Here is a 17,455-nt window from a genome sequence, read left to right as displayed (position 1 = left end):
AGTCACTCTGCTCTGCTCTGAGCCGAGGAGAAAACATTTCTCGTATCCTACAGTTTTTATCCAATGAGGAGAGAGAACGGCATGCAGGGCTCAGAGCGATAGATATATCTATCGCTCTGGCAGGGCTGTGTGTGCAGCCAAGGGACGCCGTGAATGTGGTGACGTAGGGACGAGGACTGTTATGGTGCGTTCAAGGAAACTCGTAACTCGTGTTTTTCCGACCTGTGAAGTCATACCAGTTCAATCTGGTACGAGTTCACGGGTCGGAAGTTACGAGTGGCCGTTATAGTGCACTTTCACAGGTAAAACAGGTCGGAAAAACACGAGTGGGTTGCCTGAAACGCTACAAAGTCGTAAGTTGTGACTTGAAGCTGTAATTTACGGTTTCAAAAGCCTACCTGGAACGCAGCATTAGCCAAAACGACCGGATCGCTTACTTCTGCTTTAATGGTAGAGTCACCCTAGCTCAGGCTTTTGAGCCTATAGAGTCCCATCTTATCCATTAAATCCAATATTGGGACGAGAACAGGATGTGAATCTGTCTAGACTAGAGCATGTATGGTAACACATGCAATTGTCTTTGCTATTCAGATAGTGTGTTTGGTTCAGCATTCTGTGGATCTGTGTGTGAGCAGAAATGAGGGAAGCAAATTGGTGAAGGCGACCCGGACAGTCAACAGTGGAGGCGATGATTTGTCCTGATGCTGGTTCTCTAAATGCTCAAATGCCAATTCTGTTCCTTGATCAGTCTGCTAAAAGACTTGACACTACGCTTCAGACCTCCCTGTATGAGGTGATGACTATTATAAACAGCAGACCTCTGAATATCAAGCACTTAAATGATCCAACAAGCCTGGCACCTTTGACTCCCAAACATTCTCATGATGAAGTCCAGCATAATATTGCCCCCTCCTGGTCAATTTGTGAGCCAGGATCTGTTTAAGAGATGGCGACAGACACAGTTTCTGTCAAATTAATTCTGGACTAGGTGGATAAAGGAGTACCAAATTAGCCTTCAGGAAAAACAAATCTGGCAAACAGATAAGAGGGATACAAAGGTTAATGACATAGTAATACTGTACCTGAGGACAGAAGGGTGAAACTATTAGTTAGTGATTCAACCTTAGACAAACAGGAAAAATGCACTAAGCCAGTATTCATGTATCTTGGCCGACCTGTGCAAAAGACCGGTCTATAAACAGAATGAGTGTAATAGTTTACATATTAATTTCACTATACGCTGAAACAAAGGTGTAAAAAGAAAAGTATGAATTGAACTCACAACATCTGTGATTTGGTGTGAGTTTAACTGCCATATTATTTAAGTCTTTACTTTATGTTTTGTTAATTATTTTATTCAATGCAGTTTAATTTTATAAATACTGAATGAGGAAACAATGTGTATTCTGCGTTGTGAGACGGACTGATTTGGCTGTAGCACTCCACTCAAAAAAGAGTTTATTTGGAAGACGTTTATTTGGTAAGATGGACTCATTCCCTCCGGTGTGCAACCAGCGACTTTTATTTTTCTTGTGTATGTGTGTTTACATCCTGTGTGCAAGGAAAACAGGCTTAAGTTGTGTGCATTTTGTGTCAGAACAGTTCGACAGTGAATACAGTCATCCGTCACTCAGGAACTGTGGCACGTGTATTCTTGCCGGGAGTGATATTGAAGGAAGATCACACACTGTCCCATTTGTACATGACTTTATTAGAGACAAGAAATTTCCTTCCACAAACACAAATGCTTTGGTACAAAGGCTACTGACCACTTCATCTTTTAACATTTAACAAAACAGAAATTCCAGCTGATCCATCCTGAGGTCCCAGTTGACTAGCATGTACGCTAACAGCCAAATGGGTTCTTGGAGCAAATGAAGCGAAATGAAGAGGAGGTACACTGGGTGTTTCCCCAACCATCTGAGGTTTGATTTAAAAAAAAAAAAAAGAAAAAGAAAGAAGAAGAAAGCAAAAAACAGAAAAGAGAAACATTAATACTAAATCTGCAATTAATACACCACAGCATCTGAGGAAACAGCAGACTGGCTGACTAATGTATCTATACAGCCAAAGCACTGGTTATGCAAAATGTAAAGGTAAAGTAAGTAAGGATGTGACTTACTGTTGGAGCGCAGGTACATGCAGGGGTAGCTGCTGGAGGAGGAGGGGGAGTACCAGTTGGTGTAATAAAAACCTTGGCGGTCAATCCACATCCACCGGCTCTGAGAGACAAAGAACATGAGTGTTGTTGTCTTTGGTCACTGACTCACTGCTGTTTGATCTGGACTGACTGATGTTGGAGATCTTAATAAATGAATACCTGCAGACTGAAGCCTCCCAGCCATGCGCTGGTCTGACCGGCTGTCTGCGTGATCTGCTGGAGGAAGCTGTACTCTCTTGGGTTGGTGACGGAGGCCAGGTGGGCCCCCAGGCCATTACAGTGCTCCTGATGGACAGAAAAAATACAGATGGATATTTGTAGTTGTACAAATTAATAGATCTTGTAGATAACACAGTCAATATGATATGAGCTATGTTGTCTGAATGGTCACAGTAACAACAGAGAGCAGTTGGAGCAGCAGTACCTCAGCATTGTACCAGTTCATAGGGGTGTTGACAAACATGAAGCAGCGAGAGTCGTGCTGAAACCAGCCACCTGGGCAGAAGTTAAACCGAGCTGCAAAGAGACAGAGTGAACTTTATTCCAACTGAAACACACTCACTGTCCTTCATATGACAATACTTCTGCTCTCACATAAAGAGAGAGAGAAAATAGAAAAAACGGTGACATGGCTCTTACATTGAGGTGCTGCTTCCTCCTCAGAAACACCTGTTGCACAAACAGAGAAACAGTTAAAACATGAAACCACACAACAGAAAAATGCTGCATGAGATTTAAAGAGGACACTGACCACGTGCAGCAGCCTGTTCCTCTGGAGCCTCGGCTACTGCTACTGCTTCTGTGGATCAAACACATGAATGAATGCTGGTGTCAGAGACATACACTTCTTACTCTCTGTGTGGATTCAAGTTGACAGTCCCTGTAATACTGACCTGGAGCCTCCTGTTTGTCTTCAGCTGGAGCTGCAGGGAGAAACACAGTGCTGTCAGTAGAAATTACTCTACTGTGTGTGTCAGTGTGAGTGTGAAATCTGACCTGCAGATGCAGCATAGAGGAAAAGAGCGAGGAGCAGGACAGTCTTCATGCTGAAGATCAACGATTGTTCTGTGTGGAGAAACAAAATGTTGGTTAATCTGCAGAGAGAGAGAGATAGAGAGGGAGAGGGAGAGAGACTGAATGAAGAAACCCAGCAGTAGTCGTACCTGTCAGGTAGATGTGAGGTGGTGGTGTTCAGGTATCAGCTGATTGTGCAGTGATGACAGGAGGCTGCTCTCTTCTTATATACACACCTCAACACCTCTGAGTCACGTTTATGTGTGGGTGTGGGTGTGGATGACACAATGTGCTGTTGTGATTGACTCTGTGTGCGGGAAACATTATTGTTATTGTGCACATTAAAATCTGAAGCTGAACTCTGACCTGTTTCCTGATTGACACACTTTACGCAAATCACTTACTGGTTGTCGTGATTTCAAAGCAGGTTCAAACATATGCTTACACGATTGCAACATGTAGAAATGTCAGACAAGATGTATGTATATTATTTGAGCACTATACTATTTGAGGGACAATACTGCAATAAGGAACTTATAACAAAGCCCATTGATTGTCCCTGTTAACCATTGAGATACATTTTGGACCACTGCCTCGGTCAAGGAAGCAAGTTACCTTATAAACCTAACTTTTATTTGCCTTTTTAAAATGTTTACAGAAATTTATAATCATCCCAAGTTGACTACAGTATATGAAAGAACTTCCAAAGGCTGCCAAGAAAGTCACTTTTATTGCCAATGAAGAGCTTGCTGATTTCCTGGCAGACTGTCTTCCCACACTGGGCACACATGCCCTTTTCACTTTGGTGTCCCTTTGTTGTCTTATGTGGGCAAGCCCAACTGTGAACTTGCCCAGAGAATGCACTTGTCTTGCCCACATGTCTTAACCCATGTGGGGCCTATACAGCAGATTTGCCCTTAAAAAGAAAGCCAACAGGGGCCACAATATGGGTTAGCCCGTGCAGTCTTGACTACAGTATTTTGGGACCCACTGGGAGCCCCACACTTCTTAGTCTGGGAAGCCCACACTCAGCCCATTCTGTGGGAAACTTTGGGGGGCGACATGTGATTGAATAGATTATCAATTGTTGTGTGTGTGACAGAGACTCCATATAAATGTATGGGAAAATAGTTGATAAACTGCAGAGATATTAGAGGAGTCCCTGATTCATAAATTGACCTCAGCTGTGCACTGTGGCCTGAAACTCAGAGGTTGCCTCGGTAACTTGAGGGGTTATTATGATAATAGACTGACCCCATCAGGCATGGACAGACAAAAAAGAGTAAATTGTGGCTGAGAACTGTGTGTAGATCATTAAGTAACACTTCAGATAGGACTTTGCATGACATCCTCAGACCGGGCGGGAAGCAATAGTCACCTTTTTAGTACAACCGTAACTTTTATTGTGTGTTTCTCAAATGTTATGTCGACTCTTACATAAGAATTTCCAGGCCTGGCTGCTGGGAAAGTCACTCTTCCTGCAGGTGAAAAGAGCTCCCAGCAGGCTGTCATGTTTTATGCTGGGTCAGTGCTGTTGACTGTTGGTCACTTTTATCATGTTAAGTCCTTCATCGACTCACTCCAATGTAAACTGAATCTGCCCACGGGTAGGAGACCAATAAAGTAACCTTGAACCTAGGGTGAGGGCAAGAATGGGGTGGCCTGGTGTCCCGTTTTGACTGCTAAGCATATTCATTCCTTGCCCCATGTCACACTGAGAGTATGAGAGTAGCCAACCTCTCACACTCAGTTTACAACTTAAAGCATAAGTGAGTGATCCGGTCGTTTTCGCTAATGCTGCGTTCCAGGCAGGCTTTTGAAATCATAAATTACAGCTTCAAGTCACAACTTACGACTTTGTAGCGTTCCAGGCAACCCACTCATGTTTTTCCGACCTGTTTTACCGGTGAAAGTCACTATAACGGCCACTCGTAACTTCCGACCCGTGAAATCGTACCAGTACGTCTTTTTGTACAGTCTGTGTACCAGATCGAACTGGTACGACTTCACAGGTCGGAAAAAAACGAGTTTCCTTGAACGCACCATAACAGTCCTCGTCCCTACGTCGCCACATTCACGGCGTTCCTTGGCTGCACACACAGCCCTGCATGCCGTTCTCTCTCCCCATTGGATAAAAACTGTAGGATACGATAAATGTTTTCTCCTCGACTCAGAGCAGAGCAGAGGGACTGACAGACCCGTGTTTCAGTCCAAACACTCTATGTAAGTGATTGCTGTCGGAAGATATAACTATTTAAGACTTATATTAACACAAATATATCACTTACTTCTGCTTTAATTAACCCAACTGTTATGTGTTTGTTTCACAGAGACTTCAAATGTATGGGAAAATAGTTGATAAACTGCAGACATATTAGAGGAGTCCCTGATTCATAAATTGACCTCAGCTGTGCACTGTGGCCTGAAACTCAGAGGTTGCCTCGGTAACTTGAGGGGTTATTATGACGTTAGACTGACCCCAGGCATGGACAGGCAAAAAAGCTGAGAAAGAGGGTGATCTTCTGTCTCTCTTGGCGCTGGTCTCAGATTTGTGCTTATTATGACAAAGCAGATTGTGAGAAAGATGTTATGTTTTTCTATGTGGAAAAAATCAGTGTAAATTGTGGCTGAGAAACAGAGAGAAACATTTCGGTCAATTTCCGACAACTTCTCCTACACTAGCTGATGATGTCAACCACTCTAGACTGAATATTCTGTGCAATACACACCCATTAATCTCAAAATTTCAAAATATGATCATGATCATTGAACAGTGATTGATCAAAAGAAACCTTGAGAAATGTGGGAAAAGCACAGACCAAGGCTTGTGTCTATATTTTAAAGTTTAAACGGAGTCTAGGTGAAAGTATGCCAGAGCAGTAGATGTTTAAAGAAGTCCAAGAACCTAAATTTCACATATTGTAACAGCCAGAGTATTATATATGACATTACTTGTTAACGCCACTGGGTGGTGCCATCCCTTTGTTTTACTGTGTAATGCTACAGGTATCTCTCTTGCGTCTGCCATTTCCCCGGTCGACACCCACAAGAACCAACTTCCATAACTTCAGTAACGAGTTGGCTGAAGTTGGTGCAGACCACATTTGGTTTTTTGCTGATAGTGACCTGGTTTGGTAAGGTCGATACTTCTGTTAAATAAGTCTACAGCATGGAAATCCCTCCACTTTGTCTCTCGCCTCTGTGGCTATGCAGGAGCTCAGCTAGCAGCAACTGTGGCTAGGCCTCCTCCCAGCACATCACAACATAAGATGAATAATAGGAACAAACACACAGGATAATGATAGTGCCTTGAAGCAAGAGCCCCATGGCACTAATGAGCAGGCTAGGTTTTACTCTTCATTATTCAACAAATATGTTTAAAGAAATACTATATTAGAATTTATATGGCAATACACAGTGACAATCAAGTTATCCAAGGGTTAGAAAGCATCATAATTTCAGAAGAATGAACTGTTCAGGTATTTAAAGTTGTTTTTCTATTGTATTTTTACGCATAATGTCAATGACATCATAAAACCTATTTTCGTCCAAGCAATTTTAATATAATGTAGAATGTGCTGTCTTGTAGGTGATCAATGTTCTGCTGTGCAAATCTCCAGGAAGCCCTTGCAGGACAAAATGATTTTGGCTTTTGTCTGGATTGAACATATTGTCAAGATAAACATAATTCTCTCTTAATATAATGTCTTTGTGAATGTTAAATTGTTCTTGTAGCTGAACAATCAAAGCCATTGAAGCACTTTCAGTTCTTCTGGCAATGACATTTACATGACACCATGTTTTGTTGTGTAAACCAAAAAGGTTTAAAAACGTCACCCTTATTTTTTCAATTTCTATTATTTTGCAGCCAAATGTTCTTTTTAGAAAGTGGTTTCAAGTGGTTTTTATTTTCTCTGATTTACCGTCCTACCACAGAAACCAAAGCCATGGATGCTGACTGATCTACTTCAGGAGCTCGTTCCACCTTTGACCTTTCTCTCAATTAAAGGAAGATCACACACTGTCTCATTCGTATAATTGCTTTATTAGAGAAAACAAACTTCCTTCCACAATCACAAACACAAATGCTTTGATACAAAAGTGATGTATCTTTTAATGTCTTAAAGAATACACAATGAACAACAAAAGAAAAAGAGAAAGAAATCCCAGCTGAGGCCCAAGATGTTTAGCATTTATGTTAACAGCCAAATGGGTTCTTGGAGCAGATGAAGCGATGTGAACTGGATGTGCACTGCTGGTTTCCCCAACCACCTAAAGTTTGATTAAAAAAGAGAGAGAAAAAAATAATATTAACACCAAATCTGCAATTAATACACTCTGAAAAAAATAGCCTGGTAGCACTGAAACATTTGCTCTGCTTTCCCTGTTATATTCCATCCTATATAGGATGTGACTTACTTGTTGTGCGCAGGTACATGCAGGGGTAGCTGGTGGAGGACAACTGGCCGTGCCAGTTGGTGTAATAAAAACCTTCACGGTCAATCCACATCCACCGGCCCTGAGAGACAAAGAACATGAGTGTTGTTGTCTTTGGTCACTGTAACTGCTGTTTGATCTGGACTGACTGACATGGAAGATCTTTATAAATGAATACCTGCAGACTGAAGCCTCCCAGCCAAGCGCTGGACTGACCGGCTGTCTGCGTGATCTGTTGGAGGAAGTTGTACTCTCTTGGGTTGGTGACAGATGCCAGGTGGGCCCCTAAGGCGTTACAGTGCTCCTGATGGACAGAGAAAATACAGATGGATATTTGTCGTTGTTCAACTAAATAGATCTTGTGTTACATCACTTCTTCACTCTTGTCCTTTTCTTATATGTTAATGTAAAGTTCCGCTTTTCACGGACTGATGGTGACAGACTAAACTAAACACAGTCAATATGAGCTATATGTCTTCTGCCATGTTCACAGTTTTTACAAGCTTACGTAATGATCGAATGGTCACAGTAACAACAGAGAGCAGCAGTACCTCAGCATTGTACCAGGTCATGAGGCTGTTGACAAACATGAAGCAGCGAGAGCCGTGCTGAAACCAGCCATCTGGGCAGGGGTTAAACCGAGCTGCAAAGAGACAGAGTGAACTTTATTTCAACTGGAACACACTCACTGTCCTTCATATGACAAAACTTCTGCTCTACAGCCTCCTACAGCAGCAACATGCTGCTGAATAAACTCTGCATATCTGTCATGTGCCTGATAGACAGTTAGAAGGTTGTAGCCTGACACATCTGTACCTTTTATCAAAATTTGCTGCCATGGCGATCACACTCATGATTGATCATTGAGAAAATAGAAAAAAAAGGTGACATGGCTCTTACATTGAGGTACTGCTTCCTCCTCAGAAACACCTGTTGCACAAACAGAGAAACAGTTAAAACATGAAACCACACAACAGAAAAATGCTGCATGAGATTTAAAGAGGACACTGACCACGTGCAGCAGCCTGTTCCTCTGGAGCCTCGGCTACTGCTACTGCTTCTGTGGATCAAACACATGAATGAATGCTGGTGTCAGAGACATACACTTCTTACTCTGTGTGGATTCAAGTCAGTCCCTGTAATACTGACCTGGAGCCTCCTGTTTGTCTTCAGCTGGAGCTGCAGGGAGAAACACAGTGCTGTCAGTACCAGTGGTAGAAATTACTCTACTGTGTGTGTCAGTGTGAGTGTGAAATCTGACCTGCAGATGCAGCATAGAGGAAAAGAGCGAGGAGCAGGACAGTCTTCATGCTGAAGATCAACGATTGTTCTGTTTGGAGAAACGAAATGTTGGTTAATCTGCAGAGAGAGAGGGAGAGAGACTGAATGAAGAAACCCAGCAGCAGTCGTACCTTTCAGGTAGATGTGAGGTGGTGATGTTCAGGTATCAGCTGATGGTGCAGTGATGACAGGAGGCTGCTCTCTTCTTATATACACACCTCAACACCTCTGAGTCACGTTTATGTGTGGGTGTGGGTGTGGATGACACAATGTGCTGTTGTGATTGACTCTGTGTGCAGGAAACATGATTGTAATTGTGCACATTAAAATCTGAAGCTGAACTCTGACCTGTTTCCTGATTGACACACACAAATCACTTACTGGTTGTCGTGATTTCAAAGCAGGTTCAAACACATACTTGCACGATTGCAACATGTAGAAATGTCAGACAAGATGTATGTGTATTGTTTGAGTACTATGTCAATATTTGAGGGACAATACTGCAATAAGGAACTTATAACAAAGCCCATTGATTGATGTTAACCATTGAGATACATTTTGGACCACTGCCTCAGTCAAGGAAGCAAGTCACCTTATAAACCTAACTTTTATTTGCCTTTTTAAAATGTTTACAGAAATTTATAATCATCCCAAGTTGACAACAGTATATGAAAGAACTTCCAAAGGCTGCCAAGAAAGTCACTTTTATTGCCAATGAAGAGCTTGCTGATTTCCTGGCAGACTGTCTTCCCACACTGGGCACACATGCCCTTTTCACTTTGGTGTCCCTTTGTTGTCTTATGTGGGCAAGCCCAACTGTGAACTTGCCCAGAGAATGCACTCGTCTTGCCCACATGTCTTAACCCATGTGGGGCCTATACAGCAGATTTGCCCTTAAAAAGAAAGCCAACAGGGGCCACAATATGGGTTAGCCCGTGCAGTCTTGACTACAGTATTTTGGGACCCACTGGGAGCCCCACTCTTCTTAGTCTGGGAAGCCCATACTCAGCCCGTTCTGTGGGCAACTTTGGGGGGCGACATGTGATTGAATAGATTATCAATTGTGGTGTGTGTCACAGAGACTCCATATAAATGTACGGGAAAATAGTTGATAAACTGCAGAGATATTAGAGGTGTCCCTGATTCATAAATTGACCTCAGCTGTGCACTGTGGCCTGAAACTCAGAGGTTGCCTCGGTAACTTGAGGGGTTATTATGATAATAGACTGACCCCAGGCCTGGACAGGCAAAAAAGAGTAAATTGTGGCTGAGAACAGTGTGTAGATCATTTAGTAACACTTCAGATAGGACTTTGCATGACATCCTCAGACCGGGAAGCAATAGTCACCTTTTTAGTACAACCGTAACTTTTATTGTGTGTTTCTCAAATGTTATTTGGACTCTTACATAAGAATTTCCAGGCCTGGCTGCTGGGAAAGTCACTCTTCCTGCAGATGAAAAGAGCTCCCAGCAGGCTGTCATGTTTTATGCTGGGTCAGTGCTGTTGACTGTTGGTCACTTTTATCATGTTAAGTCCTTCATCGACTCACTCCAATGTAAACTGAATCTGCCCACGGGTAGGAGACCAATAAAGTAACCTTGAACCTAGGGTGAGGGCAGGAATGGGGTGGCCTGGTGTCCCGTTTTGACTGCTAAGCATATTCATTCCTTGCCCCATGTCACACTGAGTATGAGAGTAGCCAACCTCTCACACTCAGTTTACAACTTAATTAACCCAACTGTTATGACATAAAGTTACGTGTGTGTGTGTGTGTGTGTGTGTGTGTGTGCGTGCGTGCGTGCGTGCGTGCGTGCGTGCGTGCGTGCATGTGTGTTTGTTTCACAGAGACTTCATATAAATGTATGGGAAAATAGTTGATAAACTGCAGAGATATTATTATTAGAGGAGTCCCTGATTCATAAATTGACCTCAGCTGTGCACTGTGGCCTGAAACTCAGAGGTTGCCTCGGTAACTTGAGGGGTTATTATGACGTTAGACTGACCCCAGGCATGGACAGGCAAAAAAGCGGAGAAAGAGGGTGATCTTCTGTCTCTCTTGGCGCTGGTCTCAGATTTGTGCTTATTATGACAAAGCAGATTGTGAGAAAGATGTTATGTTTTTCTATGTGGAAAAAATCATGTACAGTGTAAATTGTGGCTGAGAAACAGAGAGAAACATTTCGGACAATTTCCGACAACTTCTCCTAGCTGATGATGTCAACCACTCTAGACTGAATATTCTGTGCAATACACACCCATTAAAGGGATAGTATCATTTTTTTTAAAGTGGGGTTGTATGATCTACAAATAGCCCCTAAGTACTTTACTGTAATTGCAGTAGCAGTCTCCTCCCGTTAGCAACGCCAGCCCATTAGCCCTGCCCAGAGATTTACAACATACAGTGTTGTGAACAGACCCAAAGAAACGGCCTATTTTCACAGCCTAAAAGAGGTTTTACCTAAAAAAAAATACACAGTTCCATTGTTCACTATAATATAATTTTTTCCAGCCCTTCAAAGTGCAGGAAAAACACAGTTTTTATTTGGACCTAACCAACTGCTGATCGGCGGGCGCTAACCCTGGGCGGAGGGATACGTGAGTTGGTTAGGTCCAAATAAAAACTGTGTTTTTCCTGCACTTTGAGGAGCTGGAAAAAATTATATTATAGTGAACAATGGAACTGTGTATTTTTTTCACGTTAAACCTCTTTTAGGCCGTGAAAATAGGCCGTTTCTTTGGGTCCATTCACAACAATGTATGTTGTAAATCTCTGGGCAGGGCTATGGGCTGGTGTTGCTAACGGGAGGAGTGCAGAGAGTCTTCTACTGCAATTAAAGTTGGCTACTTAGGGGCTATTTGTAGATCATACAACCCCATTTTTAAAAAATGATACTATCCCTTTAATCTCAAAATTTCAAAAAATGATCATGATCATTGAACAGTGATTGATCAAAAGAAACCTTGAGAAATGTGGGAAAAGCACAGACCAAGACTTGTTTCTATATTTTAAAGTTTATACGGAGTCTCTAGGTGAAAGTATGCCAGAGCTAGATGTTTAAAAAAGTCCAAGAACCTAAATTTCACATATTGTAACAGCCAGAGTATTATATATGACATTACTTGTTAACGCCACTGGGTGGTGCCATCCCTTTGTTTTATAATTTTAATGTGGTCTGCACCAACTTCAGCCAACTCGTTACTGAAGTTATGGAAGTTGGTGCAGACCACATTTGTTTTTTTGCTGATAGTGACCTGGCTTGGTAAGGTCGATACTTCAGTTAAATAAGTCTACAGCATGGAAATCCCTCCACTTCGTCTCTCGCCTCTTTGGCTATGCAGGAGCTCAGCTAGCAGCAACTGTGGCAAGGCCTCCTCCCAGCACGTCACAACATAAGATGAATAATAGGAACAAACACACAGGATAATGATAGTGCCTTGAAGCAAGAGCCCCATGGCACTAATGAGCAGGCTAGTTTTTACTCTTCATTATTCAACAAATATGTTTAAAGAAATACTATATTAGAATTTATATGGCAATACACAGTGACAAGTTATCCAGGGGTTAGAAAGCATCATAATTTCAGAAGAATGAACTGTTCAGGTACTTATAGTTGTTTTTCTATTGTATTTTTACGCATAATGTCAATGACATCATAAAACCTACTTTCGTCCAAGCTATTTTAATATAATGTCGAATGTGCTGTCTTGTAGGTGATCAATGTTCTGCTGTGCAAATCTCCAGGAAGCCCTTGCAGGACAAAATGATTTTGGCTTTTGTCTGGATTGAACATATTGTCAAGATAAACATAATTCTCTCTTAATATAATGTCTTTGTGAATGTTAAATTCTTCTTGTAGCTGAACAATCAAAGCCATTGAAGCGCTTTCAGTTCTTCTGGCAATGACATTTACATGACACCATGTTTTGTTGTGTAAACCAAAAAGGTTTAAGAACGTCACCCTTCTTTTTTCAATTTCTATTTTTAATAATATATTTATTTTGCAGCCAAATGTTCTTTTTAGAAAGTGGTTTCAAGTGGTTTTTATTTTCTCTGATTTACCATCCACAGAAACCAAAGCCATGGATGTTGACTGATCTACTGCACTTCAGGAGCTCGTTCCACCTTTGACCTTTCTCTCAAATAAAGGAAGATCACACACTGTCTCATTCGTATATTGCTTTATTAGAGAAAACAAACTTCCTTCCACAATCACAAACACAAATGCTTTGATACAAAAGTGATTTATCTTTTAATGTCTTAAAGAATACACAATGAACAACAAAAGAAAAAGAGAAAGAAATCCCAGCTGAGGCCCAAGATGTTTAGCATTTATGTTAACAGCCAAATGGGTTCTTGGAGCAGATGAAGCGATATGAACTGACTGTGCACTGGTTGTTTCCCCAACCATCTAAAGTTTGATTAAAAAAGAGAGAGAGAAAAATAATATTAACACCAAATCTGCAATTATTACAATATATTATTACAATATATACAAAAAATAGCCTGGTAGCACTGAAACATTTGCTCTGCTTTCGCTGTTATATTCCACATGAATAATTAAATGGAGAAAGTTGGTCAAAAAACATAGATGAACTGATGTATCTACCCAGCCAAAGCAAAAAGCTGTGGGTTGTTCCTGCACTGGTTATGCAAAATCTATAGTAAGAAAGGATGTGACTTACTTGTTGTGCGCAGGTACATGCAGGGGTAGCTGGTGGAGGACAACTGGCCGTGCCAGTTGGTGTAATAAAAACCTTCACGGTCAATCCACATCCACCGGCCCTGAGAGACAAGGAACATGAGTGTTGTCTTTGGTCACTGTAACTGCTGTTTGATCTGGACTGACTGACATGGAAGATCTTTATAAATGAATACCTGCAGACTGAAGCCTCCCAGCCAAGCGATGGACTGACCGGCTGTCTGCGTCATCTGCTTGAGGAAGTTGTACTCTCTGGGGTTGGTGACGGAGGCCAGGTGCGCCCCTAAGGCGTTACAGTGCTCCTGATGGACAGAGAAATGGATATTTGTCGTTGTACAACTAAATAGATCTTGTGTTACATCACTTCTTCACTCTTGTCCTTTTCTTATGTTACTGTAATGTAAAGTTCCTCTTTTCGTGGACTGATGGTGACAGACTAAACTAAACTACTAACATACATATACCATCATCATCCAGAGGCTTTAGGCCAAGACAATCAATGCTGTTGTAAACCATGTAGATAGATAGATAGATAGATAGATAGATAGATAGATAGATAGATAGATAGATAGATAGATAGATAGATAGATAGATAGATAGATAGATAGATAGATAGATAGATAGATAGATAGATAGATAGATAGATAGATAGATAGATAGATAGATAGAGATAATACAGTCAATATGAGCTATATGTCTTCTGCCATGTTCACAGTTTTTACAAGCTTAATGATCGAATGGTCACAGTAACAACAGAGAGCAGCAGTACCTCAGCATTGTACCAGTTCATAGGGGTGTTGACAAACATGAAGCAGCGAGAGCCGTGCTGAAACCAGCCATCTGGGCAGAAGTTAAACCGAGCTGCAAAGATACAGAGTGAACTTTATTTCAACTGAAACACACTCACTGTCCTTCATATGACAATACTTCTGCTCTCACATAAACAGAGAGAGAAAATAGAAAAAGAGGTGACATGGCTCTTACATTGAGGTACTGCTTCCTCCTCAGAAACACCTGTTGCACAAACAGAGAAACAGTCAAAACATGAAACCACACAACAGAAAAATGCTGCATGAGATTTAAAGAGGACACTGACCACGTGCAGCAGCCTGTTCCTCTGGAGCCTCGGCTACTGCTACTGCTTCTGTGGATCAAACACATGAATGGATGCTGGTGTCAGAGACATACACTTCTTACTCTCTGTGTGGATTCAAGTCAGTCCCTGTAACACTGACCTGGAGCCCCCTGTTTGTCTTCAGCTGGAGCTGCAGGGAGAAACACAGTGCTGTCAGTACCAGTGGTAGAAATTACTCTACTGTGTGTGTCAGTGTGAGTGTGAAATCTGACCTGCAGATGCAGCATAGAGGAAAAGAGCGAGGAGCAGGACAGTCTTCATGCTGAAGATCAACGATTGTTCTGTTTGGAGAAACAAAATGTTGGTTAATCTGCAGAGAGAGAGGGAGAGGGAGATAGAGAGGGAGAGAGACTGAATGAAGAGAAACCCAGCAGCAGTCGTACCTGTCAGGTAGATGTGAGGTGGTGATGTTCAGGTATCAGCTGATGGTGCAGTGAAGACAGGAGGCTGCTCTCTTCTTATATACACACCTCAACACCTCTGAGTCACGTTTATGTGTGGGTGTGGGTGTGCTGTTGTGATTGATTCTGTGTGCGGGAAACATTATTGTAATTGTGCAGATTAAAATCTGAAACTGAACTCTGACCTGTTTCCTGAATGACACACTTTACAATCACTTGACACTTACTGGTTGTCGTGATTTCAGAGCAGGTTAAAGGTTTAAAAGAAGTGAAAGCAGGCTATGTATTTACAGTGTGTGTGTGTGTGTGTGTGTGTGTGCGTGCGTGCGTGCGTGCGTGCGTGTGTGTTTGGTAATTTACAGGGACCATGAACAGAGGTGATACATTTAGATTTCCAGTATGAGCACAGACAGCAAAACCACATAAAAGAGACCAGGTCTAAACCTAGTACATGTCGGGGCCATGTTTGGTCACTGTGAATACGCAGCAGGTGAAATGCCAATAGCCTAGTGTGTTCGAGCTAGGTGCTGGCTTAGTGAGCCAGATGAGACGGGGCTTGTTCTGAGTGAGGAAATTGGAAAATTACAGGACAGATGATTGATGATTGGAACATGTAGAAATGTCAAACAAAGTGTATTATTTGAGCACTATGTCAATATTTGAGGGTCAATACTGCAATAAGGAACTTCTAAGCCCGTTGATTGTTCCTGTTAACCGTTGAGATACATTTTGGACCACTGCCTAGGTCAAGAAAGTAAGTCACCTTCTTTTATTGACCTTTTTAAAATGTTTACAGCAATTTATAATAATGCCAAGTTGACTATATGCTTCCAAAGAAGAAGAAGAACTTCCAAAGGCTACCAGTAAAGTCACTTTTACTGCCAATGAAAAGAGCTTACTGATTTCCTGGCAGGCTGTCTTCCCACACTGGGCACACATGCCCTTTTTTTTTTACTTTGGTGTGCCTTTGTTGGCTAATGTGACCCTGCCCAATGCACTTGCCCACGTGTCTTAACCATAGACTGGTCTTAACCCATGTGGGGCCTACAGCAGATTTGAGGGTTTTCAGTAGGTAACACAGCATGGTTTTGCTCACAGAAAGCCAACAGGGGCCACAATATGGGTTAGCCTGTGCAGCCCGTACTGTGGGCAACTTTGGGGGCTGACATGTGATTGAATAGATGATCAATTGGGCCAAGAGATGATAATGTGGTAAGGAGGACCCGGGTGGGGTTTGAACCCTAGTCTCCCGGATAAGAGTCATGTGCGCTTGCCATTCAACCAAAGGTATACCGCTGTGGCCAAGTAGCCAGGACATATGATCAATTGGAGGCATAGTGACAGGACTGTCAACTGTCACACCCCCCCCCCCCCCTCTTTTCACAAGCACGTCCTCGTGCTCCACGCCGGCTGCCACCCATCAGGAATCCATGGACCCACCACTAGTGCTACATGGATCCTGCCAACAATAACATCTTTCCCCCTTCCTGAAAGTTTCCCACTGCTCCACTCTGCTCTTGTTGTAGCAGCTCCGTCTATACTGACATTGTTTTTTTGAGTATGTATACGTGTTCTGTTTCCTGTGTTCACTCAGTGGTGTGTGGATCTTTTCATAGTGTTTTTAGATCCAGCACCCTATTGTATGTTTTTGGGGCTGTGCGTGTCACCCACTTTTTTTTTTTTTTTACTGCTTCCACAGTACAACACAGAAGCCAAAATCTTGTCAGTATTATGACCTCTTTCCCTGCAGCTGAAAGTGTCTTTTAACAGTCTGTAGTTAACCTTTTCTCAGACAACAGTCTGTGTTTCACAATGTAGCTAAGTCTGATCACTGACGTTAGTGATGGTCAGTTTCATCCTCAGCGAATCAGAAGTTCTAGGCAGTAGTAAAACAGTTAACAGTTAACTAATATTGTCAGTGACAATATTTCCTGGTTGAGACCCAGATTTATGATTCAAGGATTTAAGGAGTGCTGGGAAGAACAGGTATTCTGCTGAGCGGAGGTTGTACATGAAGTTCATGTTAAGTTGCTACCGTACTACTCTGGGTTATTAACGTTTCTCAAGCACATTTCTAGGACCCTAGTTTTTCATGACAGTGGAAGGATATGGATAACAAGTACTACAGCATTCTAAATAATCTTATTTAGCTAATTAATAATGTTTTATTTAGTCATATTGCATGTTTGTGATTGCAATTTATATGTAGGTAGTTATTCTGAAAATACACAACCAGGGTCTAGGACCTTCAGCCTCTGGGTCTACAGGAACATAACATTTCTCGTGGTTTTATCAATTAGAGGCTGTGCTATATGACCTACTGTA

The 17,455-nt window shown here is 42.0% G+C and overlaps 2 protein-coding genes across 4 annotated transcripts; both read right to left on the bottom strand.

The window, feature by feature from the left end:
- Positions 1-1,690: 1,690 nt before the first annotated feature.
- Positions 1,691-9,153, bottom strand: LOC310993022 (ladderlectin-like). Of its 3 annotated transcripts, none has more exons than XM_083981266.1 (9): positions 9,025-9,153; positions 8,874-8,942; positions 8,762-8,791; positions 8,625-8,672; positions 8,513-8,542; positions 2,586-2,677; positions 2,321-2,446; positions 2,123-2,222; positions 1,691-1,920 (listed from the first exon to the last, which is right to left on the bottom strand). In XM_083981266.1, exons 2-9 carry the CDS (start codon positions 8,920-8,922, stop codon positions 1,847-1,849), a joined length of 549 nt encoding a protein of 182 aa, XP_083837392.1. In that variant the 5' UTR covers positions 8,923-8,942; positions 9,025-9,153; the 3' UTR covers positions 1,691-1,846. The 3 variants fall into 3 exon arrangements, with proteins under 3 accessions (XP_083837392.1, XP_083837393.1, XP_083837391.1); XM_083981267.1 differs by having other exon boundaries at positions 8,625-8,669; XM_083981265.1 differs by lacking the exons at positions 8,513-8,542; positions 8,625-8,672; positions 8,762-8,791; positions 8,874-8,942; positions 9,025-9,153 and adding exons at positions 2,801-2,830; positions 2,913-2,960; positions 3,055-3,084; positions 3,158-3,250.
- A 4,076-nt stretch (positions 9,154-13,229) lies between these two features.
- LOC310994686 (ladderlectin-like) lies at positions 13,230-15,248 on the bottom strand (the record flags this gene model as incomplete). The annotated part of the gene is made up of 9 exons (XM_083983472.1): positions 15,113-15,248; positions 14,942-15,010; positions 14,830-14,859; positions 14,691-14,738; positions 14,579-14,608; positions 14,364-14,455; positions 13,771-13,896; positions 13,578-13,677; positions 13,230-13,303 (listed from the first exon to the last, which is right to left on the bottom strand). Exons 2-9 carry the CDS (start codon positions 14,988-14,990, stop codon positions 13,230-13,232), a joined length of 549 nt encoding a protein of 182 aa, XP_083839598.1. The 5' UTR covers positions 14,991-15,010; positions 15,113-15,248.
- Between the last annotated feature and the right edge of the window lie 2,207 nt (positions 15,249-17,455).

Source organism: Trachurus trachurus, assembly GCF_905171665.1.
Source record: "Trachurus trachurus genome assembly, chromosome: 1".
Classification (NCBI taxonomy): Eukaryota; Metazoa; Chordata; class Actinopteri; order Carangiformes; family Carangidae; genus Trachurus; species Trachurus trachurus.
This window is presented reverse-complemented; position numbering and strand designations above follow the sequence as displayed.